General features: G+C 36.5%; 1 protein-coding gene across 6 annotated transcripts in view; it reads right to left on the reverse strand.

Moving 5' to 3' along the window:
- LCLAT1 (lysocardiolipin acyltransferase 1) overlaps positions 1 to 14,827 on the reverse strand; it is a 200,947-nt gene that overhangs the window by 99,809 nt on the left and 86,311 nt on the right. For all 6 annotated transcript variants that reach the window (XM_027555743.1, XM_027555748.1, XM_027555744.1 and 3 more), the window contains one exon: positions 12,438 to 12,636. In XM_027555743.1, the coding sequence (XP_027411544.1) occupies positions 12,438 to 12,636 (199 nt within the window). The remainder of the gene's footprint in view (positions 1 to 12,437; positions 12,637 to 14,827) is intronic.

Raw genomic sequence — 14,827 nt, forward strand, 5'->3', positions numbered from 1 at the left:
TCAAGTTGAAAACCTTTCAAATTGAAAACCATGCTTTCAATCCACAAGCATAAAATATCCTTACACTTATCTGTCTTCTTCAACTTCTTTCATCAATATTGTATAATTTTCAGTATTTCACCTTCTTGGTTAGATTTATTCCTACTTTACTCTTTGATGGAATTGTAAATGGGGTAATATTCTTAGTTTCTCTTTCTGATTAATTTGTTATTAGTACATAGTGATGCAACAGATTTTTGTATATTAATTATGTATTGTGCAGCCCCACTGAATTCACGTATCCTAACAGTTTTTGCTGGAGCCTTAAAAGAGTTTTCTATATGTAATATGATATTTGCAAATAGTGATGGTTTTACTTTTTTCCAATCTGGATGCTATCTATCTAATTTTGCCTAATTGCTCTGGCTAGAACTTCCAATATAATGTTGAATAAAAATGGACAGTATGGGCATCCTTGTCTTATTCCTGAACTTAGAAATTTTCATTACTATTAAGTCTGATGTTAGCTATGGGCTTGTCATCTATGGCCTTTAATGCACTGAAATACATTTCCTCTATATCCATCATATTGGGAGTTTTAATCACTGATGTATGTTAAATTTTGACAAATGTTTTTCTTGTTATTGCATCTACTGCATGTATTGAGATGATAAGATAATTTTTATCCTTCCTTTTGCCAGTGTGGTATATCTCACTGATTGGTTTACAGATGTCAAATCATTTTTGTATCCCTAGGATAAATCTCACTTGATCATAATGCATTATCCTTTTAGCATATTGCTGAATTTTGTTTGCTAATATTTTGTCCAGGAATTTTACATCTATGTTCATTGGGGATACTGGCCTATAATTTTCTTTTGTGGCATCTTTGGTTTTGGTATTGAGGTAACGCTGGCCTCATAAAATGACTTTAGATGTGTTCCCTTCTCTTCTAATTTCTTGGAATAGATTGAGAAGGATTAGCATTTTTTTTTTTTTTTTAATATTGGGTAGGAATTCACCACTGAAGTCATCTAGACTTCTGTTTGTTGTGGGGGGTTATGATTACTGATTCAATCTCCTTACTAGTGGTGTCTCTGTACAGTCTTTCTGTTTCTTTATGATTCAGTGTTACTAAGTCATGTGTTTCTAGGAGTTCATCCATTTCTTTTAGCTTGTCCAACTTGTTGACATATAATAATTATTCATAGCAGTCTCTCGTGATTTCTTGTATTTCTGTGGTATCAGTTGTACCTATTCGCTTTCATTTCTGATTTGTGTCCTCTTTTTCTTGGTGAGTCTAGCTAAAGCTTTGTCAATTTTGTCTTTTCAAAAGACCAACTTAATTTTACTGATCTTTTTTGTTGTCTTTTTAGTCTTTCTTCCATTTCTTTCTTTCCTGCCTTCTAACTTATTTCCTTCCTTCTAACTTTGGGCTTCATTTGGTCTTTTTTTTCCCCAATTCCCTGAGGTGTAAAGATAGGTTGCTTATTGAACTCCCCTCTTAGAGTTACTTTTAATGCATCCCATAAGTTTTGGTGTGTTGTATTTCCATTTGTTTCAAGGTATTTTTAAATTTCTCTTTTGATTTCTTCTTTGACCCATTGGTTGTTCAGTAGTACATTATTTAATTTCCACATATAAGAAAATAACTGGAAAATTCAAATAATTTATTTCTAGTTTCATAACACTATGATTGAAAAAGTTTCCTTGACGTGATTTCAATTTTCTTAAGTGTAATAAAACTTGTTTTGACATGATTTCAATGTTCTTAAATGTAATAAAACTTGTTTTGCAGCCTAACATATGATCTATTGTGGAGAATATTCCATGGGAAAATGAGAGAAGTGTGTATTTTATTGCTTTTGAATGGTGTGTGTGTGTGTGAAAGTCGCTCAGTCATGTCCGGCTCTTTGTGACCAATGGACTGCACAGTCCATGGAATTTGGAATGTTTTATATAAGTCTATTAAACCATATTAGACCAATTGGACTTATGGCCAATGTTTCCTTATTAATTTTCTGTCTGGATGACCACCCATTGATGAAAATCATCTACTGTTAATGTACTGCTATTTCTCACTTAGGTCTCTTAATATTTTTTTATACATTTAGGTGTTCCTATGTTGGACCCATAAATATTTACATATGTTATATCCTGTTGTTGGACTGACCCCTTCATCATTATATAATGACCCTGTCTTTTATCAAAGACTGTCTTAAAGCCTATTTTGTCTGATATGAAATACAGCTAACTCAGCTTTCTTTTTATTTCTATTGCATGGAATATCTTTTAATTACTGATAGCTATGTACTTACTGCCATTTGATTGCTTTGTGGCTGTTTTAGAATCCTTTGTTCCTTTCTTTCTCTCTTGCTTTATTCCTTTGTGATTTTCCGTAGTGGTGGTCTTGGATTCCTTATTCTTGATCATTTGTGCATCCACTATAGATTTTTGCTTTATGGTTTCCATGAGACATAAAATAGTATTGTTTTAAGTTAATAACAACTTAATTTGGAACACATTCCAAGGCTATACATTTTTACTACTCCATATTTTGTTTCTGAGGTCACAATTTACATCATTTTATCTTCTGTATCCCTTAATTACTGTAGTTATAATTATTAATACTTCTGTCTTAAAATTTATTTTAGCTTTAGAAGTAGTTAATTCACAAACCTTACAACATTAGATTATTTTAGATTTTACTACATATTTATATTTACCAAGGATATTTATTGTTTCCCTGTACTTAGCACCTTTTCTTTTCAGCCTAAAGAAGTCCCTTTAACATTTCTTTGTACGGCCAGCCTAGAGGTGATGGACTCCTTGAGATTTTGCTTATCTGTATCTCTCCTTCAATTCTGAAGGAGATACTTTGTCAGATACAGTCTTCTTCTTTGGCAGTTTTTAAATTTCAGCACTTTGAGTATAGCATGTCACTCCCTTCTGGTGTGCAAAGGTGCTTCTGAAAAATAAGCTGATGATCTTATGGGAATTCCCTTGTACATAACATGTTTTGCACTTGATGCTTTTAAAATTCTCTCCGTCTTTAGATTTCAACACTTTAATTATGTGTCTTGACATGAGTCTCTTTAAGTTCATCTACTGTTTCCTTCCTTTCCCCAGGTTGGGGCAGTTTTTAGCCACTGTTTCTTCAAATAAGTTTTCTCCCCTTTCCCTTTTCTCTTCTCCTTCTGGGACCCCTGTAATGCAAGCGTAAGGCCTCTTGATATTTCCCATAATCCCCTTGGTAGAAGTAGTAGTGTTAGTTGCTCAGTTGTGTCTGACTCTTTGCAACTGCATAACCTGTAGCCTGCTAGGGCTGTCCATGGGAATCTCCAGGGATAATTCCCTTAAGTTATCTTCAATCTTTTTTTCTGTTTGCTGCCTTGATTGGAAAATTGTATGGCTCCATCTTCAAGTTCACTGACCTTTTCTACTGCTTTATCTAAACTGTTAAACTCCTATGTTTTCAGTTCGGTTATTGAGTTCTCCAGCACTGTGAGTTCTTTCTTATATCTTCTATCTCTGTTAGACTTCTCATGTATTGTTCTCCTGAGCTCAATGAGCATCTCTAGGACTACTGTTTTGAACTCTTTACACCAGGTAAATCACTCCTCTCCAGTTCATTTAGGTCTTTTTCTAAGGTTTTATTTTGTTCTGTCATTTGGAATATATTCTTCTGTCTCTTCATTTTCCTTGACTGTGTTCATTTTTATGCATTAGATAAAACACCTACCTCTCTCAGTCTTGAAGGAGTGTCCTCGTATAGGAGATAAACCTTACCATTCAACCATACTCTAGTTCTTGGTTGTCTCACCTTCTGTGATTGTCCAAGCAGCCTACCTACTTTATTCTTAGTGGCTCCCAGTAGTTGAGGACAGATGTGCCAATAGAGAGGATCTCAACACCCTGATTCAGGCCAAGTGGAAGTCACACCCTCAGACAGCAGCTTTTAAATTATGCAAATACACTTCTCTTCTTTTAGAAGAAGACTTGGAGATGGGCTCTTCTGCCTGCTCCCTCCACACTAAGCCCTAGAGCAATGGTTAGCTAAGAACTGTTTCTTCTTTGGTTGCTACCATCCCATTGTCCCCACCCCCTACCCCCTGAACACAAACCCCTGGTTACAAGAGCCAGACTCCCAAGGGATGTATTCTCTGGGTAACAGCCATAAAGTCAGAGTTCCAGAGTATATAAGCTTCCTTCTCAGAGACACTGGTGACCAGAGGTAGTATGTGAACGATATACCCACCCTCCAAGGTCTCTGGAGAGGATTAGATGTGTGCCCTTAGATGTGTGTTTTATTAGAACCCTGCCCCTCTGGCTACAGCAAGGAAGACAAGCAAATCTTTCAGATAAGCCCTCTTTCACAGCAAGACTGGGTGCTTTCTATTCAGCTGCCTTTGCACTGGATCCAGGAGTATAGGAACACAAGTATGTAAGAGCCCTTTAAAAATTGTTTTTGCTATCCTATTTTATATAGGTTTAGTTTCCTATATGAGTCTCACAGATGTAAAACTATTGGTTTTCAAAGTTAGATGTTTTGAAGACTCCTCTCTCAGGTGCCAGTGTTAAAACTGGGGAGCTAAATGTGGGGTTCAAATCCTGTACTCCTGAGGGAGAAGCTCAGATTTCTCCTGATTGTGGGTCACCCTGTGTTCCTGGCTGCACCAGTATGGGACAGAGTTTCTGTCAGGCTGAACTGGGAGGTGGGAGAAAATGAGTGTGATGCAGGGAGCCAGCACAGGAGATCCCACCCATGACAAGGTCATGCGGGAGAGGCCTGACAGGCAAGGCAAATCAGGACTCGAGGGACCCCCTGGACCTGCTTGGGCATTTACCCCAAAACCAGAATCTGTCTGTTTTACTATTTTACGAATTTCACCAACTCCTCTGACATTAACGTGGGGCTATCCCTGATCACCTTTCTCTGAAGGAAATCAACTTAGAGTTCTAGTTAATAAGCCTCCTGGGCACAATACGAGTGTTTCAATCCAAACCCCTCAGATGGCTTTCTAACTTGCCTGACAGGTTTATCCGGACTCCTACAGCTACGCATATGATTGTTTACAGCCTCCCAACCGTGAGAGGCACGGGAAGCTTAACATATTCAAACAATATAGAGCCTTTTGAGGAGTTAAGAATTATTAGAATGGAACTGGTGAAGGATTTCATTGTTGAGCCAGTGCTTGCTGCCAAGTTCCATATCCCTTACCCACTGTGTCCCTGGGAATATATTAATTAATATAGTTGGTATATAGAAAAAATAAGTAGTGGCCTTGGTGTTAACAACTTTAGACCCTTGAGGTAGTAAATTCTTTCCTTGCTACAGCCCACTGCACCTTTGCCCTATTGGAATGCAAATTTATCTAGTGCTTTTGGAGAGTGGCGCCAAACTTTAGAAAAATTACTTTTAGAGAAAATAAGTTTTCTGGTTAACTAACCTTTATCAGAACAGAGAGTCATAAAATGTTAACAGGCCTTCTGGCAAGAAGATGATGTAAATCACGTAAAGCATTTGTATATGATAGGTTTGCAGAAAGAAACCCTGGTCTTGATAAGGGTCAAGGACTGCTGACTTTGCATGACTCTGCACCCCCTATTATCCTCTATGTACAACTTAGGGTATAAAAGTTCCTTTTGAAAATAAAGCTACGGACCCGGCTTCATCAGAGCTTGGTCTCCCCCCCGTGTCATTCTTTTTTCCTTTTCCCTCCTTTTCTCTCTCTCTTCTTCTTTCAGGATGACTACTTGGGACACAGGGGCTCTCTGAGTTCACCTTTTTGCCTGGGCTTCTAAGACCCGATCAGGAAGGAGCCTTGCGTCTTCACCAGGGAGAGGGCATCCTGCGTCCTCACCCCACCAAGAGGGCGCCTGCGGCCTCCGTGAACAGAGCAAGTTCCGAGTCAGGAGCTTTATTAGCTTTCTGTGTAAACCAAGGAAGATCAAGCCTCTTTCTCTCCCCTTTTACTTTCCTTATCGCCGACGCCATCCTCCTGAGGGAATTCCTGGATCCTACCAGGGTTGGACCCTGGTAGTGTGTCTTGTTTTAAAAAACACAGATTCTCGTTCTTGACAAATCGTGGTATAACTTTTCTTGAATAAATGTATTTTCATTTTCTGTATGCCTTCCGGACCATTTCCAGAGACTTTAAATGACTGCTACTTTAGATTTTCCAGTTTCACTGGGAAGTGGGTATAGACAGCTCCTCATGCTGTCATGCTGGAAGTGCCTCTCCAGTCATCTTTTATGCCCAAGATTTCTCTTGGTAATACTTTAAAATATAACCCTTGTAATATTTAAAATATTTACATTGTTTTGATTGACTCTTTAGAGGCTCCAGTTATATAGATGTTAGAATAACTATGACTATCGTTCATTTCAACTACTTCCTCGGACTTTTTTTTTCTTGTTCCTCCTTTTCATTCTTTTTTAAAAATTTTGTTGGAATATAGTTTATTTACAATGTTGTTATTAGTTTCAGGTGTGCACCAAAGTGATTCAGTTATACATATGTTCATTCTTTTTCAGATTCTTGTCTCATGTAGTTTATCACAAAATATTAAACAGTTCTCTGTGCTAAAGGAGGTCCTTGTTGGTTATCTTATATAGTTTGTGTATGTTAATCCAAAGCTCCTGATTTATTCTGCCCTGCCTCCCACATTTCCCCTTTGGTAACCATAAGTTTGTTTTTGATATCTGTAAGTCTGTTTCTGTTATGTAAATAAGTTCATTTTATCTTTTAAAAAAAACATCAGATTCTACATATAAGTGATATGATATTTGTATTGATTGAGTATGATAATCTCTGGGTCCATCCATGTTGCTGCAAATGGCATTATTTCATTATTTTTTATGTCTGAGTAATATTCCATTTTATATATGTACCACTTCTTCTTCATTCATTCTTCTGTTGATGGACATTTAAGTTGTTTCCATGTCTTAGCTATTATATATAGTGCTGCATTGAACAGTGGGGTGCATGTATCTTTTTGGATTATGGTCTTCTCTAGATACATGCCAAAGAGTGGAACTGCTGGATCATATGGTAGTTCTATTTTTAGTTCTTTAAGGACCTCTATACTGTTCTCCATTGTATCTTTCTCCATTGGGCTCCTTCTCCAATGGCCACAGTATCCACTGGAGGATGGCGAACGGTGGCCAGTTGGATGGTCTCTTAAGTATAATACTGTTCTACAATTAGACTGGTTCTGTAAGGAACAAGGGAAATGGGTAGAAGTAGCATATGTGTTGACTAAGTGACTTCACTTTCACTTTCCACTTTCATGCACTGGAGAAGGAAATGGCACTCCAGTGTTCTTGCCTGGAGAATCCCATGGACGGAGAAGCCTGGTAGGCTGCAGTCCATAGGGTCGCACAGAGTTGGACACAACTGAAGTGACTTAGCAGCAGCATACTGTTCTCCATAGTGGTTATACCAATTTACATCCCATCAACAGTATAGAAGGGTTCCCTTTTCTCTAGTCTCTTCAGCATTTATTGTTTGTAGAGTTTTTGATGATGGCCATTCTGACAGGTGTCAAGTAATACCCCACTGTAGTTTTGATTTCCATTTCTCTAATAATTAGTGATGCTGAACATCTTTTCATGTGCCTCTTCACCATCTACATGTCTTCTTTGGAGAAATGTCTGTTTAGATCTTCTGCCCTTTTTTTTTTGATTGGGTTGTTTTTATTTTGACATGGAGCTACATAAACTGTATATTTTTGAGGTTAATCTTGTTGGTGACTTCCTTTGCAAATATTTTCTCCCATTCTATGGGCTGTCTTTTTGTTTTGTTTATGGGTTCTTTTGCTATACAAAAAAAGTTTAATGAGGTTTCATTTAGTTTTTAAAATTTCAATTAATAGGAGATGGACTGAAAAAAATCCTGCTGTAAGTTATGTCAAAGAGTGTTCTTTCTATATTTTCCTATAAGAATTTTATAGTGTCTGGCCTTACATTTAGGTCCTCGATCCATCCTGAGTTTATTTTTGAGTATGGTGTTAAGAGAATGTTCTAATTTCATTCTTTTACATGTAGCTGTTCAGTTTCCTCAGCACTGATTATTGAAGAGACTGTCTTTCCTTCATTGTGTAGTCTTATCTCCTTTGTCATTGACTAATTGACCACAGCTGTGTGGGATTATTTCTAGGCTTTCTATCCTGTTCCACTGATCTGTATTTCTGTTTTTGTAGCTTTGCAGTATATTCCGAGGTAAGGGAGCCTGATTCCTCCATCTGTTTTTCTTCCTCAGATTGTTTTGGCTATTCAAGGTCCTGTGTATTTCCATACAAATCTAAAACTTTTTTGTTCTAGCTCTGTGATAAATGCCATTGGGACTGCATTGAATCTGTAGATTACCTTGGGTAGAACAGTCATTTTGACAATATTGATTCTTCCAGTTCAAGAACATGGTATATCGTTCCATCTGTTTGTGTCATCTTTGATTCATCAGCATCTTGCACTTTTCAGAGTAGAAATCCTTTGCCTCATTAAATAGGCTTATTTCTAGGTACTTAGTATTCTCATATGATGATAAATGGAATTGTTTCATTAATTTTTCTTTCTGATCTTTTGTTGTTATATGTAGAAATTCAAGAGATTTCTGTGTATTAACTTTGTAACCTGCAACCTTACCAAATTCACCGATGAGCTCTAGTGACTTTCTGGTAGCATCTTTAGGATTTTTTTCTTTATGTAGTATCATATCATCTGCAAGGAGTGACAGTTTTACTACTTCTTTTCCAGTTCTGATTCCTTTTATTTACTTGTTTGACTGTTGTGGCTAGGACGTTCAAAACTATGTTGAATAGAAGTGGCAAGAGAATGGGAATTCCATGGGGGTCCAGTGGTTAGGATTCAGCATTTTCACTGCCGGGTTCAAGTCCCTGGACAGGGAACCAAGATCCCACAAGCTGTGTGGCATGGCCAAAAGAAAGTGGTGAGAGTGGACATCCTTGTTTCGTTCCTGATCTTAGAGGACATGCTTCCAGCTTTTCATCACTGAGTCATTTTACTCTATTTCCTCTTGGATATTTCATAATTCACTCTTTATTTCTGGTTTTGCCTTTTTTAATTTTCTTTTTTTTTTTTTGCTTGAATTCAGTTGAAATATTTCTAATTTTTTTGTTCATTACTATTCATTGTATTTCTCAAAAGTTTTTTTTTTTTTTAAACAAAATTGTCAAATGCTTATTTAATAATTCAGTCCATTTAGAGTGCTGTGTTATGGTGTATGTTTTTTGACTTTTTGGTTTTTCAGTTCTCCCCTCTACTTAAGTTTTTTTTTATGGTTATGGAGTTTGGGTGCATAATTTGCATGTGATGAGCAAAGATTTTTATTTCATGTTTCTCTTTTTATTCCTGCCAGATCTTCAATTTCCTTTTCCTTCACTGCCATACTTTCAAGGGAAGTTTACCCCATCTCTATATATCTGATTCTCCCTCAGAAGCAATGCTTCTCTGAGGCATCTTCAGGTCTCACTCTTTCTAATCACTTTCCTGTGTTTTGTGCTATGAGCTACTATGTCCTGACCTGTGTTTAGTTGGTATTTTGGCATTTAGCATTAGACGGGAATCTTTCTGGGGATGCTTTTGTCTGTGCTTCTTCTAAGTTGTCAATGCCTTTACTCTTAAGCCTTTCTTCACTCTTAAAACCCAAAGGTTTGCAATGATGGATGGGAGAATGTAGACTTTTTATTTCTCTACTTAATACCATACCTTCTAAATGCCTTCTTTGTCTCCTGATCATGCTGAAGAGATGAGTGATATGTGGTTATATTTTCTGTTTGTTGATTGGATGAATTTTTTTTTTAAGGATAAGGAAAATCAGGCAGCTGCCACTGTCCTCCAGAAACCATTCTGGGAAGGCTTTTTATTATGGATTCAATCTATTAAACACAAAACTGTTTTAATTTTTCTTTTTCATTTCTATTTTTCTCAATGTAACGTGTTAATTTCACATACATTTTCAAGCTCATTCACGTAATATTAATATTCTGTTAATATATTTATGTAGAATAAGGAATGATAAACAAGACATTATCATTCTTGATGAATGTGGCAGTTTTTAAAACACTGAAAAACCTTTGATATTTCTACCATCAAGAGGTGATGTGTATGCTTCCTCCCCTAGTCTCTTTAAGGACAGTGACAGCTTCTACCAGTAAGGTACTGTGGATAGGCTGTTATATGAATTTTGGCGCTATGTCATAAAATGTTGCAGCTTTCTGCTGGTTCTATGGAGATGTTTGCTCGAGGGAAAGTCAGTTGACATTTAATGTATTATTGAACAGAGATGTATTAATATGTCTTTTGTTACCTGAATGTTATTGATTGGAGATGTTTCAATATTTATTTACATAACAAATTGCCAGCCGTGGGCATTTAGTTTCTGTGAAAATCTCCTGGGGCAACAATGAGTTAACTAGTCTGACTATACTGACACTATAATACTGTTATGTGACAAAGACAAAACTATAAGCATGAAGACAAGTAAAACACAAACAGGCAATATTTCTTACCAGTCTGTTCTGAGGACAATGCCTGCCCTTTGCTGTCAAAATCCTACACAGTTTCAGTACACTATTGATAGGGACATGGTTTAGAGAGCAAAGAATTCAAATAAGAAATATTACATAGGAACCAAAGAAGTACAGATGTAATGGATGAGGCTGTCAGGGAATTTAGTGGGTGCTTCATCCACTCACATGTGAACAATAGGTTTGAATACATTTCGTCTGTTCCTTACCCCTTCTTCACATCAAGGAGTGAAGGGCAATTAAGCAATGCTGAAAAATCCATACTTATCCACCACTCAATGAACACATTGCGTTTCTAACTTTGGAAAGTAAACATTTCTAGGAATTTAAAAATGATAGATTAGGTAAGTTCAGAAAACAATGGCACCTAGTATACTGCTTGGAACCAAAGGGTATTCATTACTATTTATTAGATGCATGTGAGGGAATCAGGTCCTTTCAAGTATCTTATCAGCACAGACCAGTTTCTGGTCTAAATTACCACAAGTATGGCATGAAATAAGAAGTTACTGAACTATTAATTCATATCCTTCAAATTTTTGTCCTTCTGGGACCATATATACTTCCTTAAGAATAGTTTATTCTCTTTCAACATAAGATGTTTCCAAAAAAGAGATTAAAATAATCTATTATCCCCTAAGGAAAAAGAAAAACTGGTGATTGTCTTTGGCTGCTGCTGCTGCTACTGCTGCTAAGTCGCTTCAGTCGTGTCTGACTCTGTGCGACCCCATAGACGGCAGCCCATCAGGCTCCTCCGTCCCTGGGATTCTCCAGGCAAGAACACTGGAGTTGGTTGCCATTTCCTTCTCTAATGCATGAAAGTGAAAAGTGAAAGTGAAGTTGCTCAGTCATATCCGACTCTTAGCGACCCCACGGACAGCAGCCCACCAGGCTCCTCCGTCCATGGGATTTTCCAGGCAAGAGTACTGGAGTGGGATGCCATTGCCTTCTCCAACTGAAGACTATAGAGAAATACTAAGCAAGAAAAAAGAATAAACTACTGATACATAAAACAACTTGGACGAATGTCCAGGGAATCATGCTAAGTAAAAAAAAGATAAATCGCCAAAGGCTACCCACTGTATAATTCCATTTAAGTAACACTCTTGCAGTGACAGAATTATAGAAATTGAGAACACATTAGTGATAGCCAGAGGTCAGAGAAGGGGATGTGAAGCTATCAAAGGACCATATAAGGAATCCGTGTGGGGAAGCTGTTCAGCTTCTTGGTTGTATCAATGTCAACATTCTGGTTGTAATACTGTACATTGGGAAAAACTGTATAAAGGGGACATGGGGAAATTTTTGTATTATTTCTTAAAATTGCATGTAATTCTACAATTATCTCAAAATAACAAGTCCTTTAGAAAAAAAAAAAAAAATCCCTAAACTTGACTGTATAACAAATCCACATAAACACAGAATATTACTTTCTTCCAAAAGGTGGTACACAGATGGGAAACATATATATAAAGAGAAGTTAATTCTAACTTTGTGACTTTAAGTAATTAATCTCTTCACCTGCAATACATAGATCAACAAATACCTTGGCTATATAATGACCCTCTCAAAAGATACCCACATAAGGTATTAATCGTTTGAACCTGTAAACATTACCTAAGCAGAAAAGGAAAAAACAAAACAAAACAAAACACTTTGTAGATATGATTAACTAAATCTTTTAAGATGGAGGGATTATCCTGGAATATCATGCCTGTAAGTCCCTTCAGTCATGTCTGACTCTTTGCAAACGCATGGACTGTAGCCTGCCAGTCTACAGTCCACAGACTGTAAAAAAATGGAAATGGCTTTAGTACTTAAGTGGAATTTAGTAAGTTATTCTGTAGTTTTTGAGTACATCACATATAAAATAAATGAACAACTTAAAAGAATTTATGTAAACCTACCAAATCCAGGAACACTTTTGAGACTGGCTTTCAGACAAATTTTCTGTAATCTGAGGTAGCTGTATCTCATCAGACAATTCCATAGGAACATCCAGTCCATTCTTGTCCGATGATTCATGATAATGACACTCCTTTCTCCAGGAACAAATGCATCACCTGTTATAACCACTTTCACACCAAGCATCGTCTCCAGCAATGCCTACAGAAAAAACCACATAGATATTTAACAATTTAAAGTTATGATTTCCCATAGGTAAAAGTTTATCATGTCCTATAAATAAATCTGATTTCTAATAAGTCAAAAGCATATTTCCCCCCATTATTCTTGCTTCTATAATAAATTAATCTGGAACAAAGTACTGTCTGTATTTTCAGTTCTATTAATTTAAGCTTCTAGCAGTTCCTTAACTTAAAAATGCTAACTTTCAATGAAATATTCAAGATAGATTATTAAGATGCAAAGTGCAAAAGTCATACAACAAGATCTCCACTGTGTAATTTTTTTAAGTCTACAGATATATAAGATTATTACATTTTTAAATAAAAGAACAGTCAAGAAATGTAATGCTGGATATATGACTGAGGGAACAGCCAAAATTTTCATTTTATACCTCTTTGTACTATGGTTTCTTTTAAACAAACACATATATCTGTTTATTTTTTAAATATATAAGCAGTGTATGTTTACTAAAGTACTTCAGCCACAGTGCTTGACACATAGGAGATGCTCAAATATTTGCTGAATTTATTTAATTAACTTTACTGATGGAGAGACATTAAATTATATATGAAATATTTAGAATAAATTATAGACTGAGGTTCTTGAAAGAACAGTAACAGATATTAAGAAGCCCTGATTACTGACTGCAATGCCAATTTAAATTTCTGAATAATTTCCAAGTAATAAACTTAGGGAAAGAAAACTGGTCCATGGCAGATAAAAGAAAATAAAAAGTTCTCTTTGGCAATGTTAAAAAAACTTTGATCAAAATGTAGCAAATAAGCCAACTGTGGTATAGTCATACAATGGGATATAATACAACAGTGAAAATAAATGAACTATTGGCATCAGTAGCAACATGGACAACATACGAGCATAATGTTGAGAAACAAAACAAGAACATAATAATTGTCCATATGTAAAACTTTCTAAAACAGTAACTACGATATTCTAGGGGTAAACATGCTTGCGTGCTCAGTTCATGCTCAGTTGTGTCCAACTCTTTGCGACCCCATGGACCGCAGCCCACCGGGCTCCTCTGTCCCTGGGATTTTCCAGGCAAGATACTGGAGTGTGCTGTCATTTCCTTTTCTAGGGGATCTTCCTGACCCAGGGATTGAACCTGTGTCTCCTGCAATGGTAGGCAGATTCTTTACCACTGAGCCACCAGGGAAGCCCAGGGGTAAATACAGAGGTGGCAAAATTAAAAAGAAGAGCAACAAAATAACTAAAAGTCAGGATATTCCTTCTGTTGAAAAGGGTTTTGTGACTGAGAAGTTAGGTGGTTTGCTGACAATTTTCTATTTCCTTACCTGGTTGATATTTATACTTCAATAAAATTATTAAAGTGCTTTCATGTTTTATTAATTTTTCATTATATTTCCAAAAAGAGCTTTTTTAAAAACATACAAAAGAACAACAGGACTTCAAATAGGCCCAAGAAAAAAAAAAGGTTAAAAGGAATACAAGCTAAAAAATAAAAGATTAGATACGTTTGTTATTATATCCACAGAGTCAGAGTGTTAAGATGTAAAACATGATCATTTAGGCTAAAGTAGCTAAAAAATGCCTGTGTTTTTTTGTTAAATTTTCTAAAGCGTCCATAACCACTCAAATAATTATAACCCCCTCCCCCCAAAGTTTGGAAAGCTAAATTCCAATGTAGAAGAGACTTCAGGATGGAGAAAATCAGGGAGGAGTCCTCTAGACTTGGACCCACAGCAAGAAATATCCATTTTCCACTTACAGGCGTAAAGGGCTGTCAACTACCAAAATGAAATCACTGAATTATATGTCTTGGCCCAGGTGATGTGTATGAAGTCACCATCCAAGGTTAATTTGGATTGGCTCCACTCTGCACTCCAAATATGATATATAATTTTCAGAGTGTGCAAATAACTAAAATACAGGAACACTTCCTTTAAGAGTCAAAAGAGGAAGCTGACTACTAATTGTGTACTATACTATGTGTGTGTGAATGCTCACTCAGTCATGTCCAACTCTTTGGGAACCCCATGGAGAATCCACGTTTTTCACATTGGCAGGCGGATTCTTTACTGCTGCACCACCTGGGACAGCCCATGTTGTACTATAGAAAAGGGATGAAAATCTTAAGCCTATAAATCCCAAACATCAACTCTAGCCTTACATGTGAAATTTCCAATATGTG

Source organism: Bos indicus x Bos taurus, chromosome 11, assembly GCF_003369695.1.
Source record: "Bos indicus x Bos taurus breed Angus x Brahman F1 hybrid chromosome 11, Bos_hybrid_MaternalHap_v2.0, whole genome shotgun sequence".
NCBI classification, from domain to species: domain Eukaryota; kingdom Metazoa; phylum Chordata; class Mammalia; order Artiodactyla; family Bovidae; genus Bos; species Bos indicus x Bos taurus.